Source organism: Mytilus galloprovincialis, chromosome 14 (genome assembly GCF_965363235.1).
Source record: "Mytilus galloprovincialis chromosome 14, xbMytGall1.hap1.1, whole genome shotgun sequence".
NCBI lineage: Eukaryota > Metazoa > Mollusca > Bivalvia > Mytilida > Mytilidae > Mytilus > Mytilus galloprovincialis.
Window position 1 is genome coordinate 17,072,132 of NC_134851.1, and position 26,576 is coordinate 17,098,707.

Sequence of the window (26,576 nt, forward strand, 5' to 3'; positions counted from 1 at the left end):
TTACATATTTTTTAAATTCATACAAATGTATTTTGATTTTTATCAATTTAGTTTGTTTTGTCGTTGGGTTGCTGTTTCTTAGACGTTCACTAAAATTATAAACGTTTTGGTTATTCAGTGTCTGAATAATATTGCGAATAACTATTTAACCAATTTAAAATGAAACCAACAGTTCACACAATACTTTGTATTAAAGAAGATTAATATTAGGACTTTAAATTGAAAATAGAATTAAGTAAGTTCGCATTTCATTTTAGAATATTACAATACGTAAAGGTTACACTATAAATATATCAGTTATATGTTTATGGCTGTCAAGAGATGCAGTATCTATTAGTTATAAGATATTTAGCACTGGTTTAAATTAGTAACATCACGTTGAACTGCAAGATATGGACTCATTTAGTTAATTGTTGTATTTTGTGTATTTGAATGCATTTCCGACGTTAGGATGATAAAAGTAAATTAATTTAAAAGCATATATTAAACTGAATTGTGAAAACTAATACTAAATGTCAATACTTCATAGATAAATTAAAATATTGACTCTCTTCTAAGAATACACCCACAAATGAATTCTCCAAATTTCCCTGTAACGCTTTACTATACCAATGAATAAATCTGTGAACAACATGTGCAATATTTTTGTTAAAAAAAAGTTTTAAAAATTCCTGACGTTCTCTTCTTTTTTGGAAAAAAAGTAAACAGAAAAGCGCAAAGATCATTCACGTTGCAGATTTATTATCCATTAATTTTCGTTAATGTCGATAAAACTGATCAGTTTTCATGTAATGTTGATGAATTATTGCTGTACAATTGATAATATAGAACAGATTCTAATTTGTTCTTCTTTAATGTTTAATTTTTACGTAGAACGAATGAAGTAAAATTTAATGTAATTGTGATGTGTTGAATTTTTAATGCCATCAGAGTTTTAAGTTCTGTAAACGTTGCTATGTTTCTCTTTACACAAGAGAGCGAAATAGATTTTCTTCCTCAAACATTTGTTAGTTTGTTTCATAATGCGATCTCTAAAAATTCCAAATTCTATCAAATAATATTAGGATAATTATGAGAATTATATTTGATCATATCCGAGTTGAATAGATGCAGAAAGTGCGGCTGAACCTAGATTCATTTAATTGATATAAGTGTATATTAATCGGATGTATTATAACTTGTTGATGGACAGAAGACCCTCAAAACTGTTAATCTATAATTAATAATTCGATATTTTCATAAGGTGTTGATAGAGTTACATATCCGTTAAACTGATATTGGATAACATTATTGCATTGAGTGAGGGACGAAACAAAAAGCCGAAAACAGGAATACAGCATTCGATGTTTGAAAATTTCAAGTTAAATGATTAAAGAACCGATATACTAACACATGCGATTGTACTGAGTGATGGACGAAAAAGTGAGCTTACATCAGAAATGATGCATTCGGTTTTAAGACATTTCAAGTTTTTAAATGATTGAAGAACCGTATACTGATACTGGAGCGTACTACTTTAGTGCCTGATGGTCGAAAAAAGTAAGCTTGCATTCGAAATAACGCATTTGGTGTTTGGAAATTTTAAGTTATTAGATGATTGAAGAACCAATTTACTGATGCTGAAGCATACTATTGCAGTTAGTGTGTTTAAAAAGTTTACAATTGATTTTGGAAATTTCAAGTTGTTGAATAATTGCAGAATAATGAAACTAATATTGAATCATGCTATTGTTTTGAGCGTGGGAAGAAAAAAAATAAGCTTTAATCAGAAATATTATGTTTTAAATTTTCAGTTTGTTTAATAATGGATGAATCGTGAAACTGATGTTGGAACTTCCTATTAGATTGAATGTGGGAAACACAATAGTAGGCATAAATCAGGAAATATGCATAAATTTATTGTGGATAATGATAGTTCTTCCTTCTGTCAAACTGTGATCGGTAGATTGGTATATATTGGACATACACATTCATTCACCTTCAGAGGAAAAGTCAAACATATATCGATATAGTATTTAACTTCCTTCATAGGTTGTATATATATATATATATATATATATATATATATATATATATATATATATATATATATATATATATATATATATATATATATATATATATATTTATCGTCAAAGGACCCGTAAACATCATTAACTCAACTACATTGTAATCCTATTTCATGAAATCATTAGGAATCGGTTTTAAAATTACCAATGATTGGAATACTTCATTGGTCCATTTTCAAGCTTGGGTGATAAATTGTGTCTCTAAAACAAAAATACTTTTCATTATTATTAAATATATTTGTTATCTTGAACGGATTTATTAAACACAAACTGGATACATCATATTTTCTGTGAATATTTGAAAATTCTTTGACCCTTGACCTATGAAATGAATTCTAGTAATGCTACTACAGGTGGTGGAGGGGGTAAAAGCTGGCGTGCCCCGTCCGATGAAGTTCTAGCAGTGGGGCAAAAAGGCAAAAGTAAGGTAAGTGTTTCTTTACCCAGTTTTTGTACATGTTCTGTTGCTAACGTAAATATTGTTAGATATTTGCTCCTTTATATCAATTTATTTGTTTCGATCTATTGTGTTTGTTGTCGTATGACTTGTGACCTGAAGCGATATTTATGCATTTTGCTATCGGGTTTCTGACGTTCTTTATACCATTGGATAAGGATCGATTTGAACACATGATGTTATAACTTTGTGTTGTTTCTGTTTTGTTTATCCTTGTATTCATATTTTACTAAATTCTTAAGAGAGTGTATACTATATATATTATACATTATAATGTTTGTTTGAATTATTTAGCCAGTGGTGTTGAATGTGTGCAGTATATATTTACACAGTATTGGCCGCTGGATTCCAGTAATTGTTACATAAACATATTACGTCGAGATGCGATAATCACCCAATACTGTCAATTTAAAAGAACCATAAATAAACGTCAATTGGCAGATTTAGCTGGCTTCAAATCAGTATTTTTGTTCTGAAAACACTTGTACAAATTCAGAATAAAATTGAGAATGGAAATGGGGAATGTGCCAAAGAGACAACAACCCGACCATAGAAAAAAACAACAGCAGAAGGTCACCATCAGGTCTTCAATGTAGCGAGAAATTCCCGCACCCGGAGGCGTCCTTCAGCTGGCCCTTAACAAATATATACTAGTTCAGTGATAATGAACGCCATACTAATTTCCAAATTGTACACAAGAAACTAAAATTAAAATAATACAAGACTAACAAAGGCCAGAGGCTCCTGACTTGGGACAGGCGCAAGAAAACTGTCAGATGTTTTACACTCATTTGTTTGATCACATTTGATTTTGATCATTTTTATCGATTTCGCCCTTTTAAATGTTACCTTTAACTTATTTGTTTTAATTGTTGCTACACTTATTTATACTTTATACGATTAATAATTTAATGGGAAGAAAAACTCTGTTTTCAACATTTATATACCATAATGTTGGAAGTATGACGTACTTCAGCAACATATCATATTTAATGATTCACAAGGGTGTACAATTAAAGGATTACAGTAAAGATCCCTGCTGACTCAAGAGTTTTCCTGACTAATAAAACACTATTTTTAGCAAATGTTTTGCTTAATTCTCAAATTATATGATTCAGGTTGGTCACATTTAATTTGCAGATTGATTAAAAAAAAATAGAAAATATTAAATGTAGAGGATAATCTCCTGACTATATCACTTATTCATTATCTGAACAATTGTCGGAAGATATTCTATTCATTTAACATTTACGATAACATCAATTTTGATACTGAAATAAAAAGGCATTTTTCTGTTGATTCAGTTTTTAAAGCATAATGTCTCATTGACTTGTATGTGGATAGCTTAGAATCTTATATGTTGTGCTGTAGTTAAGGCTACGCATCATTTTATTCGAAATATTATTGAAAATTATATGAACGATTTAAGCTCTAAATATTCCTCCTATAAACACACAATTTGGTGAGTATGAAAGCAACTAGAACTAGAATTGTACATATTGCAAGCAATAACGGATGACACCTTCGTTTCCCAATTGACAGGATAGGAACAACCATTTTGAAAATTCAAAAGTCGAACGTCATGAATGATAGTAAAACGATATCTCAACGAGGAAGCTAGCGATCTTATGATATATTGATAATGAAACCATCAGTGTATGTGTCTTTGCACGCTATATATCCCAGTAAAGTGAAAGTTTCGAATATTTCCTAGACAATTAAAGTATGATTCGATGTTTTAATTTTTTCCAAGATATTTACACATATTGCTGACCCTCAACTTAAATCTATGACAACACAGACGATTCAGTTTTGTCAATTTCGAATTTGTTGGATGAAACATACCCTTAGTCTCATAGTCTGGCATTTACATACCTGATTTTGTTTCCTACGTTCGTGCATGTTCGCATTATACAAATTTTATAAACAGGGTTATGCTACTGAAACAAAACCTGTTTAAACAAATTTATTTGGAAGATCAACTGATATTGACCCTGCACAATATTTTGGCTCACCAGTAAATAGTGGTTGACCTGGACGATGTGTCTAAGTTTCAACCCATGATCAGTAGCGATTATGTTTGTGAACTAACACCTTTAAAAGAAACAACAAAATGTGTCTAATGCTTATATTTGCCAATCATGTCCCATTTCTTGTTGTCACATTTGTCTTACTATTAATTGTTTGACAGGTGATGATTCATTTTTGAACTTGTTTTTGCATTTGAACTTTTTTGATCTGAGCGTTATTGATGAGTCTTATTTAGACAAAACGCGCGTCTGGCGTATTAAAATAAGCCGTATTTAACACAACTTTTTGGATTTTTTGGTCCTCAATGCTCTTCAACTTTGAACTTGTTTTGGCTTTCAAACTTTTTTTATCTGAGCGTCACTGATGAGTCTTATGTAGACGAAACGCACGTCTGACGTATACAATTAGGAGCCTGGTATCTTTGATAACGATAAATATCCAAATTACTCTGTCGACACATCTTGCACATGTGGCGTTAACAATGTGATTATTCATCGATAACTATTTATGTTTTTTTTTTATTATTCTTTGGATTATGATATAAGTCTTGTATTTCTTTGAACATTGAATAAATAAGTATAGTAATGTTTTGGCATAAGGTGTGATTTCGAAAGTGATGATACTTTTACCATGATTTCATTTAACAAATTCAAAAGGAAAAGCCAAGAACTAGTATGTCATCAAAAATAAAAGAACATTTATTAAACATAATTAATTTCATTTTTTAGAACATGTAGAAATGACTTGCATTTTGTTTTCTTTTTAATTTGGAGGAACATTGAAAAATAAGGAGAGTTCTGTATGCATTTAATTTTGTTCTGCTTTGAATCGCTAAGATTTAAAATTGATCATGTTAAACCTACTTTGTAAAGGACCAAGATGCTTGATTTCTTGATTGACAACATATTTGTTACGTTCGGAGGACGTGTTTTTCAACAGACTGTCGGCATTCAAATGGGAACAAATTGTGCTCCTCTACTTGCCGACTTGTTTCTTTATAATTATGAGGCTGACTTCATGCAGGAACTTCTTAGGAAGAAAGATAAGAAGTTAACAATATCATTTAACTTTACTTTACGCTATATCGATGATGTTCTTTCACTAAATAATTCAAAATTTGGTGACTATGTGGAACGCATCTATCCCATCGAGCTAGAGATAAAGGATACCACAGATACAGTTAAGTCGGCCTCATATCTTAACTTGCATCTAGAAATTGACAATGAGGGTCGGTTGAAAACAAAACTTTACAACAAAAGAGATGATTTCAGCTTTCCAATTGTGAACTTTCCGTTTCTAAGTAGCAACATTCCAGCAGCACCTGCATACAGGATATATATCTCCCAATTGATACGATATTCCCGTGCTTGCATTTCCTATCATGATTTTCTTGATAGAGGGTTGCTGCTCACAAGGAAGCTATTAAACCAAGAGTTCCAAATGGTGAATTTGAAATCATACCTTCGTAAATTTTACAGACGCCATCACGAGTTGGTTGACCGTTATGGAATAACCGTTTGACAAATGATATCGGATATTTTCCTTACGTCGTAACTACAATCCCCTTCCCTTTCATGAATGTGACCTACCGAATTAGACTATATACCGGATTTGTTATCACATGAGCAACACGACGGGTGCCACATGTGGAGCAGGATCTGCTTACCCTTCCGGAGCACCTGAGATCACCCTAGTTTGTTTTTTTTTGGGGGGGGGGGGTTCGTGTTGTTTATTCTATAGTTTTCTATGTTGTGTCATGTGTGCTGTTGTTTGTTTGTCTTTTTCTTTATTAGCCATGGCGTTGTCAGTTTGTTTTAGATTTATGAGTTTGACTGTCCTTTTGGTATCTTTCATCCTTCTTTTAGAGGAGCTGCGTATTTGAATTTATTTAATGCATCAATGACATGCATGTTTGTACTACAAGACGTCTTTGGCTTTAATAAAGCGAGGACAAAAGATTGCATATTATTGGCAAGAAATAAAATTCTATGAGAGTTGAAAAAGAAAATCTGAAATAGAGTACTCGTTTATACTTTATCTTGGTGCTTATGTTTTAGTTTATACAAATTACACTTGATTATTTTCGTGCTACCGCAAAGTTAAAAATGTATCAGTTTCGTAGTTATTTGTGCCAATTTATTGTCTCATCTTTTCCGTCGTTCTTCACAAATCCAGCTTTTCACCTCGTTTAGAGTATAAGGTGTTAACGAACCCAAAACATATGTACAACATGTCAAGGTAACACTTAGGCAGTAACCAAAAGTAGACACGTCGTTATTGCAGTTTCACAACTCAGAAGACGACTTTTAGTTAATATATCATGGGCATTTCTCTCATTAAAGTGGGTCTTATTGGGGTCTAAGCGTCACAGGGGTTTGTCGATTTTTTGTAAGCGTGACACGTGAAAGTCAAATTTTTGTTCCGTGAAAACGGGAAATAAAGTCTAGCGGGACACGGGAAATAACACAAAAATGAGAATTGCTTGCGTACATAGTATAAGCGGGATACGGGAACATGACAAAACAGTAAGAGGGATCCGGAATCAGAATTCCCCCCAATGAGAACCCCATTAAACTTCACCCCATATCTCCTTTATTCACATTGCAGAACGTTGAACATTTGAGGATAAATATAAATCTATTTGATCTTGTTAAGCGTTGCATAATTTTGATTACTAGAAGAACTTGCGGCTTCTAAGTATCACTCAAGTGTCATCATTTTTTATCCGTTTTCCCTTAGTTAATAGATTTGTTACCGTGACCAGACACCTATATATCAATTTGAAAGTTAAAATATTTCATGGGAATTAATCAACAAACTTGCATATGGTCTTTATTTAATAAATTTCCTGTTACAAAACTTTGAATTTTTCGAAAAACTAAGGATTTTCCTATCCCAGGAATAGATTACCTTAGCCGTATTTGGCACAACTTTTTGGAATTTGGGTCCTCAATGCTCTTCAACTTTGTACTTGTTTGGCTTTATAACTATTTTAATCTGAGCGTCACTAATGAGTCTTATATAGACTAAACGCGGGTCTGGCGTACCAAATTATAATACTGGTACCTTTGATAACATTTTTGTCTGATGCTTGGTCCGTTTCTGTGTGTGTTACATTTTAGTGTTGTGTCGTTGTTCTCCTCTTATATTTAATGCGTTTCCCTCGGTTTTAGTTTGTTACCCCGATTTTGTTTTTTGTCCATGGATTTATGAGTTTTGAACAGCGGTATACTACTGTTGCCTTTATTTACTTCAACCTAGAAACGTACAAAGGTATGTAATTTGAATTTAACAGCTGGCGTTTCAGTGAAGAATTCATTTAGGAATGCTAATCAAAAATTTAATGAGTAGATACCAGACCTTCTAAACTTTGGATTCGGACTGAGGCTACACATGTGTATCGAAATGACATGTGCACAATATATATACTTCTAGGTATACTGTCAATAAAAAAGTGTTGTTAACTGCACTGTCCATATATATGGAAAGTCTGTCTTAAGAATTTTGCTCAAACATGACACTTTAATTTAAATTTTACAATAGTATTTCTGTGGAAACAAGCAAGCATATATAAATATGACAAGTAGAAAAAGCGTCAAAAGAATTCATTCAACAAAATGTCATGCTGCCAAATAGTGTGGCATCATATTATCATGACAAACTAAAATGAGTAGATAGAACACACAACGGTGACGACACTTGTAACTTTCATATAACTCACACGGAAATCGTAAAAGCAACTTATTTTTTTCATAAATACATAAAACTAATACGTTATCATAATAAATTGAAATTCCAATGCCCACAACTCATTTAAAAGGAGTTTCTATGTGTCATTCTATATTTATAGATATTTTCTATGTTATGTTTTGTGTCCTATTGTTTGTCTGTTTGTCTGTTTCTCTTTTTTTAGACATGGCTATGTCAGTTTATTTTTAATATATGAGTTTGAGTCCCTGTGGTATTCTTAGCCTCTCTTTGAATGATTTTATCTTATTATTACTCTTTAGAAGAATCAATGAAACACATACCATAAGTTATATTTAGATTCAGTTCTTGGTGGGATTCGTGTTGCTTAGTGTTTAGTTTTCTATGTTGTGTTTTGTGTCCCATTGTTTGTCGCTTTGTCATTTTCTTTTTCATCCATGGCTTTGTCAGTTTATTTTCGACTTATGAATTTGGATGTCCCTCTTTTTTTTTGCTTTTATTTGACCGATTTTATCTGATACGTATTCTTCAGAAGTATAAAGGAATCACATATCATATTTCATATTTAGTTGGAGGGTCTAAAAGCAAAGAATAATTCAAAAACCAGAAATAAGTCGTCTTAATATGTTGGATCTCAAGGAAAGGTTTGAAATACAATTTATAAATAACGATCCTATTAGAGAATGATCAGGATTGGTACATTGTAACGGGGATTTATTTTTCAATGTTACGATTTTCTTACCTGAAATAAAATAATTAAAAAACCAGAAATAAGTCGTCTTAATATGTTGGATCTCAAGGAAAGGTTTGAAATACAATTTATAAATAACGATCCCATTAGAGAATGATCAGGATTGGTACATTGTAACGGGGATTTATTTTTCAATGTTACGATTTTCTTACCTGAAATAAAATAATTAAAAAACACAGAAGACAATAAGAAGTTGTAAATTAGTCTTGATAAATTCCGTTCATCCTAGATGTGGTACAGTGTTTGTTTTGTTTACGCATCGTTGTCAATATGATGGAATTTAAGGCGACTTTCATATAAGTGAGAGGTTTAGCTAGCAATAAAACCAGGTTCAATTCACCATTCTCTTTATAGAAATGCCTGTACCAAGTCAAGAATATCACAGTTGTTATTCTTTTGTTTGATGTGGTTGAGCATTGATTTTGCCATTTAATTAGGGACTTTCCGTTTTGAACTTTCCTCGGAGTTCATTGTTTGCCTACTTTATACCGCTGTTCAAAAGCCATATATCGGTTGTGAGAAAAAATTCGCAAGGGTAGCAAACTGAAACCGAAGTAAAACAACAACTATAACAATGTATAAGAAGAATAAAACGGCACAACAGAAACACTGAAGTGCATTCAACAAAAACAAACGCAAACAAATTAAATAGAGCAAAAACGAATACTGTGGATTCATTTATTTTCTTGGGTACCAATTTTCGTGGATTGGTGAAAATTTGCATAATCGTGGATATTTTATTTCGTAGTTTCACTAATCCCTGTATACAACGTCTATTGAATAAGTGTATTCGTTGACCATCTGAATTCGTGGTTCATCTGTACCAACGAAACCCACGAAAATTGGTATCCGTCGAATAACAATGAATCCACAGTAGCCAAATCAAAATTAGATCATCTTTGCCTTAGTGAGTTGGTATCTATAGTTTCTACATAATTTCGAAACGTAGAATTCAATAAAAGTATGTTCAAAATAAAGGTCGATATCTGAAAAAAAGTAAAAAACAAAAATACTGAAATCCTAGGAAAATCCAAAACGGAAAGTCAATTATCAAATGACAAAATTAAAAACTCAAACACATTAAACGAACTATCATATTTCTGATTTGGTACAGGCATTTTCTTATGTAGAAAATGGTGGACTGACTCTGGTTGTATAGCCAGGTAAACCTCTGACTCTGACCTCTTAATCACTGACCACTGAACTGATCATACCATAAGACAGTTATAATGGAGACACAACGGTATCAAACTAGTGCTCGAAAATAATCGTTTTTAAGTATTATCAGTAAGAACGATCCAACCGGTAATTAGGATAGACCAAAAAATGAAGAATTTGATATAAAAAGTAAAATCACAAAAGAAAACTGAACTCTGAGGAAGAGACAAAAAGGAAAGTCCCGAATTGAAGCAATTTGTTTACTGAAACTATGTTTTTACAGGTTACAAAAAGTCAATAAATAATGTTTTCTTTAACCATCTGTAAAAATAACAAAAACATGCTAATAACAGATGTCAGTCTTGTATTGATTAAAATCTCTTTTTTTTAACAATTTACGATGCATGTTCAATTTAATGAAGTTAAGTATATATCATTGCAGAATTAACACGCAAAATGTTTTTAGAACAGACTGATGGTAACTCTAGATTGCAAATTTATATGCAAAACATGATATTATGTTACTTAAATGTACAATTTAGTGCCAAAAACGTAACAACAATCATCTTAATGAATTTCTGAAAAAAAAATTAAAATTACTGAGAAAGCTTAACAAATATAGGTTTTGTAGTTACATTGTATGTTGGAAAATTCTTTTGTACATCTTTATCGATTTTGTTTTTGATAGCATAATGATTGGCATTTATTTTTAACGATTATTTTACGTTGAAAGAAATGATGAATGTTATCAGACTAGTTCTAAATTTTGACTGATTATACTATTTACGAAATAAAGGCAACAGTAGCATACCGCTGTTCGAAAGTCATAAATCGATTGAGACAAAAAAAGTCAAGGTTACAAACTTAAAGGGAGGTAAACGCATCAACCTTTCGAAAATTTTAGTCGACCATGCTGCTATCCTATTTAATTTTACCTTATTTGGCCTTTTTTATTATTTTTATTCGAGCGTTGTGGATGTGTAGTTTGAAGACAGTTGTGATTGTAACTACGTCTTTAAAAGAAAATGACCAATGGCATTTTATTATGGTGAAGGAACAATATAACTACCTTCAGTCTTTAGTTTTTTTTCTGGAACAGCAAGTTACAATGCTTTTTAAGGTTGAAGTATATATTGCACTGTGCTGACATGAATTATAATTGATATGGTCATATCTATAAAATAACTGTTTACAAAACTTTTTAATTTATGAAATACTAAGGCTTTTCTACCTCAGGTTCTACCTCAGGTTCTTCAACATCATACTTTATTTGACCTTTTAAAACGTTTTTGGATTCGAGCGTCACTGATGGCAAAACGTGCGTCTGCCGTAGATACCAATTTAATCCTGGTTTCTATGATGAGTTTATTTACAATCACTAAGTCGATGCCACTGCTGGTGGAGTTTTAATTCTCCGAGGGTATCACCTGAATTATCATTGATATGGTCATATTAACAAACTAACTGTTTACAACACTTTTTGGAACGAAAAAAATCATTTATGAAGTCTAAAGGCGTCACAAATCAATTGTTCCGAAACTTGTACCAAACTTAACTTACTGAGGCAAGCTAACCTTGGAGTATATTGTAGATGCATTTAGAGTTTTGAACTATTTCAACATTTTATGAGCAATACCTTTACAGCAATTGACCTTATCAACAGTATTTAATGTCAAGCGGTCTGTCTAATAGGACCGTGAAATTCTTTTTGGTGACATGTCGACTAGCAGTGTAATCGATGCAATAACTTAAAAAAAAACTCAAAGATAACAGGCTTATAATTCAATACGCAAGACGGTCATACCGTCTACGTTAGACATACCATTGGTTCGACAGTAGAACAAATTCAGAAGCAACTGTTCTAAAAATTTGTAAAATGTTATGAGGCCATTAATATCATTAATACCATAGAACACAGATACCATTGATGATTTGAATGTTTAATAGACAAAATAAATGAAGAAAATGACCACACTATCAATGATTTGGCGTGCATTTTAACTATTTTAATCTGAGCGTCACTGATGGGATGGTGAACTTTAGAAAATGGTCAAACTCATCAATAAGTTCTAATCAACATCCTTTTGTTCTGTATTAAATTCGTTTGATCTGGTTTGACTTGGTAATAATTTGTCAATAGGTATTTATTAAACTATTGATAAGATTATTGTTTACATAATAATTTTGATGGTTTTATCTTTAACTACCTTATGTAAAATAGGTATAACTAGTACATTCCTTTTGGGGATAGTTTTAGAACCAGTACTTGAGTATCGTAAGAAAAGACAACAAATACTTAATTTATAGTTCATCGCCGAGTTGACATTCATAAATGTAATGAAGCTATATTAACAAATAGAAATTGTCAATGCCATATGTCATTTGAATACACATTGATATCTTAATAACATTAACGGTACCAATTTTTCTGCACCAGATGCGCATGTCAGAAAGACTTTTGTGGTCAAATGGTCAAAGTAGTTCATCTACCATCTTGTTTAAAGTTGTAAATCCCGCTAGTGACATGTGCGTTCGATTTTAAATGTTATCGTAAATGATAAGGAAGGTTAATTTTCCCTTAAAAGATCGGTGGTCTCTCTCATGATACTCCGGTATTCTCCTCGAACAGATGGGGGACACCAAGATATCACAAATAGTGCTTAACGTGATGTCAAAAATCGACTTAAATTTTTTCCACTAATCAATGATGACTGCTGTACCCGTACTGTGACTATTTTACCTATTATGTCTATTTTGTTCACGTATCGTTGTAAATATAATGGAATTTGAGGCTACTGTCATACAAGTGAGAAGTTTAGCGCTATAAAACCAGGTTCAATCCATCGTTTTCCATATTTGAAAATGCCTGTACCAAGCCAGGAATATGACAGTTGTTGTTGTGTTTTGTCATTTGATTTTGGAATTTGATTGGGGACTTTCCGTTTTGAATTATCCTCTGTGTTCAGAATTTTTGTGATTTTACTGTTTTTTCGTCTACATGAAAAGAAATTTAATATTGATGACAAAATTATCATTGTTCTGTAAAATTTTATACAACTTTCGATATTTGTTTACACTGGGTGCAAAACATAGCATTCCATATTTGATACATATTTTTAAATTCTATATATTCTATATATTCATTTTTGTATGTTTTATCGTTTGGTTGCTGTTTCTCTGACATATACCAAAATTATAAATGTTTTGGTTATCCAGTTTTTAAAAAATATGGCGAACAACTGTTTAACCAAAATTAAATGATACTTACAGTTTACACAATATTTCTAATTAAAGAAGATTGGTATTTGGACTTTTCAAGCTGTCGTTTTAGAATATTGGAATTCGTAATCGTTACTCTATAAATACATCAGTTTTATATATTTATGGTTGTCAAAAGATACAAAATTTATTAGTAATAAAACATTTAGCCCTGGTTTACTAATCCAACGTCACGTTGAAATAGGATATGGACTAATTTAGTAAATTGTAGTATTTTGTGTATTTGAATGCATTAACGAAAGTTATGATTATAAAAGTAAACTAATTAAGAGCGCATATTGACTTGATTTGTGAAAGCCAATACTAATTACCAAGATTTAATTTATAAATTAAAATACTGACTCTTCTTAGAATACAAACACTGGTTTAATCCACCATTTTCTACATTTCAAAATGCCTGTACCAAGTCAGGAATATGACAGTTCTTTTCTATTCGTTTTTGATGCGTTTTGTTATTTGATTTTGCCATGTGATTAGGGACTTTCCGAATTGATTTTCCTCTAAGTTCAGTATTTTTGTGATCTTACTTTTTGCATGTAAAATTTCCCTGTAACGCTTTACTGTACCAATGAAGAAATCTGTGAACAGCTTGTGCAATATTGTTGAATAACAGTTTTAAAAAATCATCACGTCTTCCTCTTTTTACTAAATAAAAGTAAATCGAAAAGCGCAACGATCATTCACATTGCAGATTTATTATCCATTAATTTTCGTTAATGTCGATAACACTGATCAGTTTTCATGTAATGTTGATGAATTATTGCTGTACAATTGATAATATAGAACAGATTCTAATTTGTTCTTCTTTAATGTTTAATTTTTACGTAGAACGAATGAAGTAAAAGTTAATCTAATTGTGATGTGTTGAATTTTTAATGCCATCAGAGTTTTAAGTTCTGTAAACGTTGCTATGTTTCTCTTTACACAAGAGAGCGAAATAGATTTTCTTCCTCAAACATTTGTTAGTTTGTTTAATAATGCGATTTCTAAAAATTCCAAATTCTATCAAATGGTACTAGGATAATTATGAGAATTATATTTGATCATATCCGAGTTGAATAGATGCAGAAAGTGCGTCTGAACCTAGATTCATTTAATTGATATAAGTGTATATTACTCGGATGTATTATAACTTGTTGATCGACAGAAGACCCTCCAAACTGTTAACCTATAATTGATAATTCGATATATTCATAAGGTGTTGATAGAGTTACAGATCCATTGAACTGATATTGAATAAAATTATTGTATTGAGTGAGGGACGAAACAAAAAGCCGAAAACAGGAATACAACATTCGATGTTTGAAAATTTCAAGTTAAATGATTATAGAAACGATGTACTAAAACATGCGATTGTACTGAGTGATGGACGAAAAAGTGAGCTATCAGAACTGATGCAATCGGTTCTTGGAAATTTCAAGTTTTTAAATGATGGAAGAACCGTTATACTGATACTGGAGCGTACTACTTTACTGCCTGATGGTCGAAAAAAGTAAGCTTGCATCCGAAATTATGCATTTGGTGTTTGAAAAGTTTAAGTTATCAAATTATTGAAGAACTAATTTACTGATACAAAAGGATACTATTGCATTTAGTGTGGTACGAAAAAAGTCAGTTTACATATTTTACATTGAATATTTGAAAATTTCAAGTTGTTGAATAATTTAAGAATAGTGAAACTAATATTGGATCATGCTATTGTTGAGCGTGGGACGAAAAAAGTAAGCTTTAATCAGAAATTTTACGTTTTAAATTTTCAGCTTGTTTAATAATGGATGAATCATGAAACTGATGTTGGAACTTCCTATTGAAGCGGGAAACACAATAGTAGGCATAAACCAGGAAATATGCATTCGATGTTTGAAAATAAAATGTTGTTAATGATAGTTCTTCTGTCAAACTGTGATCGGTAGATTGGTATTTATTGGACATACACATTCATTCACCTTCAGAGGAAAAGTCAAACATATATCGATATAGTATTTAACTTCCTGCATAGGTTGTATATATATATAATATATATATATATATTTATCGCCAAAGGACCCGTAAACATCATTAAATCAACTACATTGTAATCCTATTTCATAAAATCATGTGGAATCGGTTTTGGAATTTCAAATAACTGTAATATTGTATTCGTCCATTGTTAAGCTTTGGAGAGAAATAGTGCAAATTTTTCAACAGGTCGGAAGTAGTGAGGATTTTTATTTAAAAAGCAAAATATTCTTCACTTCATTAGATATGTTTGTTTTCTTTAACGGATTTATTAAAAACGATATGGATACATCATATTAGTATGAATATTTAAATTCCTTGACCTTTTACCTAGGATATGAATTCCAGTAATGCTACTACCGGTGGTGGTGGAGGTAAAAGCTGGCGTGCCCCGTCCGATGAAGTTCTGACAGTGGGGCAAAAAGGCAAAAGTAAGGTAAGTGTTTTATGAACCAGTTTTTGGAACACAATTTTGTCGCTTATGTTAACTTTGTTAAAAGATTTGCTACCTAATATCAATTTATTTGATTTGTGCAATTGTGCTTGTTGCCGTATGACTTTTGACCTGAATTAGTATGTATGCATCCTGTTATTTGGGTTTTGACGTTGGTCGTTCTTTATGCCAGTGGGTGATGATATTCGATTCGAACGCATAGTTTTTTAAACTGTTTTGTTTCTTTTTTGTTTACCCTTGTATTATGTTTCACTGAGTTTGTGAGAAAGCGTATTATTTACGATATGAGATGTGTTTGAGGTTTTTTTAGTCAGTGGTGTTGTATGTCTGTGGTGCATATCTTCACAGTTTTTGCTGTTTGATTGCAGTTATTGTCACATGAACCAATTATGTCTATTCAAGTTGCTCACACAATAGTGTCAGTGTAAAAGATCAATAAACAACTGTCAAGTAGCTGCTTAACTCTTGTACCAATTCATAAAAATGCCAAATATTTTTCACTAGTTTGTTTAATAAAATTTGATGTATGTATGCATCCTGTTATCTGTGTTTTGACGTTGGTCGTTCTTTATGCCAGTGGGTGATGATATTCGATTCGAATGCATAATGTTTTAAACTGCTGTGGATTCATTAATATTCGTTGGATACCAATTTTCGTGGATTTCGTGGGAACAGGAGAACCACGAATTTAAATGATCAACGAAATACAAATTTTCTAAAGAAATGTATGCAAACTTTCCCAAAACCACGAATTTATATATCCACGAATATGCCAGTTCTCCTCAATCCACGAAAGTTGGTACCCTCGAAAATAAATGAATCCACAGTGTTTTGTTTCTTTTTTTGTTAACCCTTGTATTATGTTTCACTGAGTTTGTGAGAAAGCGTATTATTTACGATATGAGATGTGTTTGAGGTTTTTTTAATCAGTGGTGTTGTATGTCTGTGGTGCATATCTTCACAGTTTTTGCTGTTTGATTACAGTTATTGTCACATGAACCAATTATGTCAATTAGCTGCTTAACTCTTGTACCAATTCATAAAAATGCCAAATATTTTTCACTGGTTTGTTTGATAACATTTGATTTTGATATTTTTTAATCGATGTCGCCTTTTTGACTCTACCTTGCATTAATTCAGTTTAATTGTTTTGTTATGTATTTATACTTTATAAGACTAATAATTTAATTGCAAGTAAAACTCTGTTTTCAACATTGATATACGTGTACCATAATATTGATTTATGACGTATTTCAGTCACATTTTTAGATTTAATAGTTCGCATGAGTGTACAATGGAAGAATTACAGTTAAGAGTTTTCTTGACTAATAAAACACTATTTTTAGCAAATATTTTGCTTAATTGGCAAATTATATGAGTCAGGTTTGTCACATTTAATTTGCAGCTTGATTTTAAAATAGAAATATTTTATCAGAGGACAATCTTCTAACTATACAACTTATTCAAAATCTGAATAATTGTTGGAAGGTGTTCTATTCATTTAATATTTACGATAACATCCATTTTGATAATGAAATAAAAATGGCATTTTTTTCTGAGAATTTTTATCCAGTTGGTAAAGAATAATGTCTCATTGACTTGTATTTGGATAGCTTAGAATCTAAACTGTTGTATTACAGTAAAAACCATTTAACATTTCATTTTGAATATTTGTGATAACCATATGAACGATTAAGGTCTAAATATTCTTCCTATAATCAATTTGGTGAGTATGAAAGCAACTACAATAATAGTGAACCGATATTTAAATGAGGAAGTTAACGATCATATGATATATTGATAATGAAAACATAAGTGCATGTTTCCTTGCACGCTATATTGTAACGCCGTCTCCCTGGTGCTAGAGTCGGCCACCAGAGAACACAGGGTCACAAAGAAAAAGAGATTTAAAGGATCTATAAAGTGTAAGGTTCGACGTCCACTATTAACCGTCGGTCCAAAACACGTCACAGAAAGGGAAAACGTATAATTGTGTTTATATACATATTGCCAGTTATGAAATATAAATATCTGAATAAGTTAAAGTTTCATATTTTATTGATATCAAAAATAATCCATGCTCTAGAAAATGGGTTTTGCAGACTCCGTCACTGGTCTGATCAGGTCCCCGGTAAAGGTTGGTCTTACATAGACACACAAAACTAGTACATGTATATAATTCAACAGTAAAGTAACAAGGTTGTCACTTATTTTGTTTATTTCTATAATCTCAATTAAAGGATAATAACTTCCTTCTACATTATGGAACAAAGAAGACAACAACTAAGTATAACACATTAAATGACATAGTAATCATGTCGAAACCGTTGACAGAACTCTAAAAGTGCACCTTCAATAGCAACGTCACCGGCACTGTCAGCGTCCTGGGCACTGTCACCGTCACTGGTAACAAGAACCGTCAGCGTCACCGGTAACTGTATTTGTCACCGTCATCCGTATTTAGCACCGTCACCGGCACCCACAATCTTTTGTCTGAATTTTTCAGACATATTCCAGCTTCTATTAAGGTTTGTTACTTCTCATTCTTTGTCAACCCAACACTCTGTCGTTTCTGTTGTTGTTTTTGTATTTATACTTTCGACTGACCAATGGCAGAGCTTGTCACATATTGTTTACCAATCGGAAACCATGAATCACACAAGGGGAATTCCCGTAATACTGATATTGTTTGTAAACATGGATTATTCTTCATCAATAAAGATGGGTTTTGACTTTAAATGTATTAGTAGATCATTAGAACAGTTTAATTTGAGTTTATAATATAATAAGGTAACTACTGCGAAAATACGGAATCAGTACGTGAAATAAAACGTCTTAACAAACTTACATCACTTGCAACATAAGAGATCTCACTAACATCTATCGTTTATCCTCAATTATTTCAAGAAACTATACAGACATAGGTTTACTATAAAAAGGGGGGGGATGCCAGTATTACAATATATCAAGTGTACTGAAACATGTGAAAGTTTTGGATATTTCCTAAAAAATTAAAGTCGTATCATATTACGATACATACACAGATTGACGACCCTAAACTTAAATCTATGACAACACAGACTATTCAGTTTTGTTAACTTTATAATTTTCAGATGTAACATTACCTTTGTCTCATGGTCTGGCATTTACATACATACATTATTGGGTTTCTTGCGTTCGTGTATGTTCACATTTTACGAACTACTGTAACAAAACAGGTTTAAACAAAGTTATTTGGAAGAACAACAGATATTGACCCTGCAAAATATTTTGGCTCACCATTAGATATTGGTTGACCGGCACGATGTGTCATGATTGGCAGCGATGTTTTTGCAAAGCTAATACCTTTAAAAGAAACAGCAAGAGATGTATTTTGTTTATATTTGCCAATCATGTCCCATTTCTTGTAGTGGCATTTGTCTTACTGTTGATTGTTTGACAAGTGATATAGATCCACATTACTCTGTGGACATAACCAGAACATGCATCGTTTGAGTTTTTACAACCACTGGGTCGATGCCACTGCTGGTGGATATTTATTTCCCCAAGGGTATCACAAGCCCAGTAGTCAGCACTTTTTGTGCTGACATGAATTGTCATTGATATGGTTATATTTATAAATTTACTGTTTACAATTTTTGATTTTTTTTCATTACTAAGGCTTTTCTACCTCAGGCATAGAACACCTTAGCTGTATTTGGCAAACATTTTAGGAATTTTGGTTCTCAATGGTCTTCAACTTCGTACTGTATTTGGCCTTTTTAACTTTTTTGGATTCTTGCGTCACTGATGAGTCTTTTGTAGACGAAACGCGCGTCTGACATATATACTAAATTTAGTCCTGGTATCTATGATGAGTTTATTTACAACCACTGGGTCGATGCATAGTTCGATATATGTTTATTTATAGATAACTATCATCGGATCATCAAAATGAAGTGGCCTATACAAATTACAAAAGAGTTTTCATACTTCAGAAAAATATACAATAAATATAAAATTTACAAAAACTGTTGATACTGCACTTTAAATAAATTTAGAAACTCTTGTCAGAATTTTCGTCTCTTTTCCATTGAAAAGATTTAGCTCATTTAATACAATTATAAAAATAATATAAAAAGAATTAAAAAACAGATTGGAATGTTGTTTCAGGATTGAACACTCAGAATTCCAATTCGCTTTTCTGTGGTGGCATGGATTATCAATGATATAGTTATGATCCTAAATTGACAAAACTATGACATTTTTGAATATTTATACAGAGGAAATTTGAGTTTAGCTGCATTCGGCTAAACACTTTCTAAATTTAAAGTTCCCAATGCCTATTTTTTTTTTTTCATTATTTGGTCGTTTCATTCTATTTAATTCGAGTTCACTGATGAGTCTTTTGTAGACTAAGCGCACGCCTGACGTTCACAATTTTTTGTCTGTTTGTTGTGCTCACACATTTTGTCAATATAATGGATTTAAATACAAGTCAATACATGTGAGAAGTTTAGCTAGAAAAGCCCAGGATAAATCCAACAAGTTTTAAAATGTTAGAAATATGACAGAGGTTTTCTTTATTAATGCCCGTATATGCTTGAGCTTTTGGTTTTGCTTTTAAGGACTACCCGTTTTAAATTTCCATTGCAGTTAGGTATTTTTGTTATTTCTAACTTTTAAGCCTAGTATCCATGTAGAGTTAACAAACCCCAAAAATGAGGCCTTCAACAAAAGTTGACGCATCGTCACTCTAATTTCACAACACCTAAGACGTCTTTAAGTTAATATATCGTGGGTTTTTCTCTCTTTGTAATTCACCTCATATCTCCTGTATTCACACTGCAGAACGTTGAACTTTTGAGGATAAATATAAATCTATTTAATCTTGTTTAGCTTTGCATAATTCTGATTACTGGAAGAACTTGCAGCTTCTAAGTATCACTCAAGTGTCATCATTTTTTATCCGTTTTCACTTAGCTAATAGATTTGTTACCATGACCAGACAATTATATATCAATTTGAAAGTTAAAATATGGCATGGGAATTAATCAATGAACTTGCATAGGGTCTTTATTTAGTAAATTTCCTGTTACAAAACTTTAAATTTTTCGAAAAACTAAGGATTTTCCTATCCCAGGAATAGATTACCTTAGCCGTATTTAGTAGAACTTTTTACGATTTTGGTCCTCAATGCTCTTCAACTTTGTACTTGTTTGGCTTTATAACTATTTTGATCTGAGCGTCACTGATGAGTTTTATGTAGACTAAATGCGCGTCTGGCGTACCAAATTATAATTCTGGTACCTTTGATAACTATTTCTATTGTAAATTTAGTGTAAGTTTAGGAATTTTCTTAGTGAAACGTTATTTAGTGCAAACTATAACAAAAGAACACGGATTCGGTCCTGATGACATTGCAACAATCCTGTCTATTTTTTCCTGGATGACATTATCACCGTATAAGGTTTATCATCGAACATGTACTTGTCATGAGCAACATTGCTGAGGAGGAACCGGTTACAATTTTGAAATAACTCCAAATTTTGGTTTTGTTTTGTTTGGTATTGATCAAGTTTTCTGTTTAGTGTTCTTTTTGTTGCTCATTTTTCCTTAAGTGTTAAGTTTGAGTCGTTGCCCTTTCTGTAGTAGATAATAGTGTTGTTTTTATTGAAACAGCATTTGACCAAAGTCATCGAGTTGATTCAAGTATCATTCAAAATTTAAATGTACATAAATATTTGAAATAACAATCACTAACAATCATTTTTATCAATGATCCGTTTTTGAAATTCTAAATACAAACATGTACATTTTCTCCTATTCTTTAATATTTTTTTTTTTATTATTTTTCACCTCACTTTTTATCCTTTGATCTTGCCATTTGATTAGGGACTTTCCGTTTTGAATTTTCCTTGAAATTCAGTATTTTTTGTAATTTCACTTATCCAACCTTGTACATGTTATTCTACTTTTCATATATACTAGTACTGGGTTTGTGATACCCTCGGGGAATAAAAACTCCATCAGCAGTGGCACTGACCAGGTGGTTGTAATTACATTCATATAGATACCAGGATTGAAATTTGAGATTTTACCCAGACGCGCGTTTCGTCTCCAAAAGACTCATCATTTCACTTATTTTTTCGTTAAATAATCAAGAATTGTCTCAATATACTGCGGAAATTTACCCCAAGGAACTTACTTTAAAAATATCAAATTTATTCGGTAATAACTGTCATTTCCTGGATTTAGATATTTCGGTTTTAAACAGGAAACTCCACACTAAAATTTAAGACAAAAGAGACGACTTTTCGTTCCCTATTGTTAATTTTCCATTTTTAGATGGTGATGTTCCTTTGGCACCATCTTACGGTGTTTATATTTCACAACTTGTTTGCTATGTCCGTGTCTGTTGTGACGTTTTTGATTTTAACGAACGCAACCTATGTATTACTGGTAAATTATTAAACCGGGGATATCGGTACCATAAATTACTTAAAACCTTTACTAAATTTTTCCATAGATATAAAGATTTGGTTTTGAAGTTTAGTTGTACCTGTAGAAAACTTATTTCAAACGGGATAGCACATCCTCATTTTTACGGAAATGTTGTTAACCGTGCCCGGAAATTTAGAAATGATCCTTGTAAACTTGTCGCTCCTTTAAATAAACTTATTCTAAAAGGTTACCTATCCAACAATGTAATAAGATCATTGAATATTGTTTTTATTGGTATAAATATAAATTTTGTTATCAGTAAATTAAAAACTAACTAAATATTCCTAGTATGTTGTATGTATATACATATTCATGGATCTACAATCTGTCGATACCTGTAACTTGGCACTGCACAAGGTCATGTTTTTCTCTGGCTGTTTTTGACGTCTTTACACTAAATCCATTGTTAGTTGCATGATTTTTTTATTAGTTGTTAGTGGCTTTGAACTAGCTGTCAGATCACTGCGAGTACTCTCAGATCTGTTCATTGTTTCTTTTTGTCGGGATGTATAAGTACCGGGCCACGTCCACTTGTATTTGTGTGCATCTGATGAGTTAAGCCTTTTCAACTTATTTTTATAGTTCGTTCTTATGTTGTACTGTTATACCACTGTCCCAGGTTAGGGGGAGGGTAGGGATCCCGCTAACATATTTAACCCCGCCACATTATTTATGTATGTGCCTGTCCCAAGTCAGGAGCCTGTAATTCAGTGGTTGTCGTTTGTTTATGTGTTACATATTTGTTTTTCGTTCATTTTTAACATAAATAAGGCCGTTAGTTTTCTCGTTTGAATTGTTTTACATTGTCTTATCGGGGCCTTTTATAGCTCACTATGCGGTATGGGCTTTGCTCATTGTTGAAGGCCGTACGGTGACCTATAGTTGTTAATGTCTGTGTAATTTTGGTCTTTTGTGGATAGTTGTCTCATTGGCAATCATACCACATCTTCTTTTTTATATCATCAAACATTTTAGCCTCATACAACCCGTATGTTTGTAAGTATAATAAATTATGCATTACAAAATCTCTTCTTATAAAACCTTTCTTGTTTTGCTGATTTTTTCATTTATATTCCATTTTTTTTTATTCCTTTTGTACATTTATTCGTCTCTTAAAATTTGGCATTGCTAACCAAGGTGGTCTAACAGTCTTATAAAAGAAATTAATGACATTGCATTTTAATTCTAATTTGTAACTGTTTGTAACAATATAACAGATAAATGATAGCTGGCTGCAGAAAATAAATATGATAAAAAAAAAGAGATTCATTTTTAATTATTCAATACGTAGGAAGATGTCGATACAGTCTTCATTCAATTTCATTTCTTTTTTTATATGTCTTTTTTTAGTTGATCAATGAGTTTATAACATTTTACAATTTTTGGCGCAATTTGTGTATTTGCATATCGTTTAGAAAAAATAACTTTTATAATTATTCTAAATGACAAGAGATATGGGGCAATGATCTACGGGACTGCAACTAAAAGACGTTAAAAAGTCAACTATAAACAGTTGCCTGTACGAAATGTCAAATTCTAAATTATCCCTTGTCTAAAACATTGTGACGAACTTCAACAGAAACTTAGCTAAATCGGCCATTAACACCAATCAGCACTAAAACCATTATAAAACGTGATAGAATGTCCTTAGTTAATTATCTTTCCCATGTGGTCATTGTGACAGGTCGAATTACTATAATGTTTATTTAATATATTAAACGGTTTATATTGATTACTAACCAAAACATGATACAACTCCACAGGGATAAACTATGATCCTAATCAGAACAAATTCTAAATCAACAACCCAGCCAAACACCGTAAAGTAGGTACAGAGTTCAATCGACATTGAATTAAATGTCAAGGAGTGGATGATTTTATCAGATACAATTTCAGACGACTTCAAATTATGCTGAACATAGTACTTGGTTCTAAATGAATGTTCTTCTACGAGTGGGAAAGTGAGAGGTCGAGTAACATTAAACGCATAATTGTGTTCATGAAAAATCATCATAGCAATCCTTAGAGAGAGTACCAGTTTAACATACATCTTGATAGTTTTAGTTTATTGGGGCACATATATTATATCTACCAGTACTTGATATTATGGTTAGTGCAACATGATAGAGACTGTACTCCCTGTGAAAGGGGTTTTGCAGCAATGTGCCTTTGTCAGGCAGGACATCTTATAGTTTTTTTTCTATTCTTATACTCTGCCAGTAAAATTTATTTTTGGTAAACATCAACACTTTAGTGCTTTTTTTACAAAACAAATTCATCGGAAAAAAGCTTTTTCATCAAACTGCATCGATTGTAAGCTCGAATATACTTATTTAAGTTGCTCTTAATTGACCAAGGATAATATAACCGTAAGTAACCATCCACAAAAAAAGTATACGCCGGAGTAAAACGTCGGTGATATGAAAATATTAGTTTGTGTCAAATGTCATAATGATGTTTATTCTTATATATATTGTGTTCATATATTTAGTACTTTGACTCATAATGTAAGGTGGGGCCTCGGTGTCCGCGTGGTCTTGGTCTATTGTAATCACTAGCCAATCAACAATGAGGGTGCACTCGACTCCGATCTTAATTGACTTGGTTTGTCAGTTTTCATATCGAAAGTCGATGATTTTCTCCGGGCACTTCGGCTTCCTCAACCAATTAAAACTGGCGGCCCGAAATAGGCCAAAATGAGGTGAATAAAAGTGGTATTTAAACACCAACAATCAATCAATGAATCACAATGTCGAACGAAACAGATCTAGAATCCTTAAATGCTCGCATCATTAAAACTTCAGAAGGTATAGTTCCAACTTGAATATAATATTGAGTACTGTGTATTATGTTATCAAGGTTGCTTTGGACAGATTGAAGTTCATAGTTAAGTAGATGATATATCTACATAAAGGAAGAGAAGATGTTTATATGCATCAATAGGAAAAGTTTTTAGGTCTAGTCCGATACTCTGAGTCGGAGCTATCACATAACACATCACTAAAGGTAACTAAAAGAAGTTGCATCATTTCGCAAAGACACATAATTAGTACTCCGAACATCCCGCATTTATTGCTAGATTGAATGTTTTTTGTGTGAGGAGAATGACTATGGAAAGCTTAACTCTGGTCATACTTGTAAGGTGATACACGATAAAAAAAATTATTCAAAGTTTCCTTTAAAATTGTTTTACTAATTCTATTAATTTGCATTTTTAAACGTAATACAAAAAAATATTGGAAGGTCGGATATGGGATATATGCTTTGAAATATTTACTAACTGTTGAAACTTTGAGATGCGTTGAATTCTTTTCCAAATACTGATACATGAATTTTCTTTACTTACAACAATTGTAAGTTTCGTACATTGTACATACTATTTCATTTTTTGATCAATTGCAGTATATTTTTTTTAAATAAGGGATTTCAAAAACAGTTGCAGGTCTGTGATAGTTTCTATTATTTTTGTGAACAATATTTTGAGGCTCGGGACGATTTAGAGGTTTTTTTTACCTGAACTTTGTTGAAAAGTTCACCACGAAGTACGTTTTAGTTTATTAGATCGGTTTCATAGGTCCTTCTGGCATTGATGTATATCTCACACCTCTATTATCAAAAGTTATCATTAAAATGAAATATCTGTTTGAGTCTGTGTAGACAAGAATATAAAAAGCCACAAACTTTTGTTTGACTTGCATAGCTGACTATGTGATGTGGGTTTTGCTCATTATACAGTGACCTATATTTTTTTATTTTCTCTATCATTTGATCTCTTGAAGAGATTTGTCTTATTGGCAATCATAAGCAGGCTTCTCTTTTATATTTAGAACAATATCGTATAATATTGAAATTCTCATTCAATGATATGTATCACCATTTCGAAGTTCATTACGAATTCAGTAAAGCCGGTTGGTAACTGCCATTTAATAAGCATTTTTGATATATCATACATAGATAAGTATCATTTTTTAATATTTACGAATGAAAAGATGATCTATGCTGATGCATATGATGCCGTGGTAAGACATATGTCATTGCAAAACGATAGATTACATTAGAAATGCTTAATCAGGCTAAATTATTTATTTTGCTGTAATGCTAGAAGTTCACGTTGAATGTCAAGAATATTTAAAAAAGAAGATGTGGTATGATTGCCAATGAGAAAACTATCCACAAAAAACCAAAATG

The 26,576-nt window shown here is 31.9% G+C and overlaps 1 protein-coding gene across 2 annotated transcripts in view; it reads left to right on the forward strand.

Annotated features, from left to right (window-relative positions):
• The first annotated feature begins 15,773 nt into the window (after window positions 1-15,773).
• Window positions 15,774-26,576, forward strand: part of LOC143058804 (dipeptidyl peptidase 4-like) — a 219,021-nt gene continuing 208,218 nt past the window's right edge. For both annotated transcript variants that reach the window (XM_076232253.1, XM_076232257.1), the window contains exon 1: window positions 15,774-15,887. In XM_076232253.1, coding sequence (XP_076088368.1) covers window positions 15,789-15,887 — 99 coding nt within the window. In that variant the 5' untranslated portion in view covers window positions 15,774-15,788. The remainder of the gene's footprint in view (window positions 15,888-26,576) is intronic.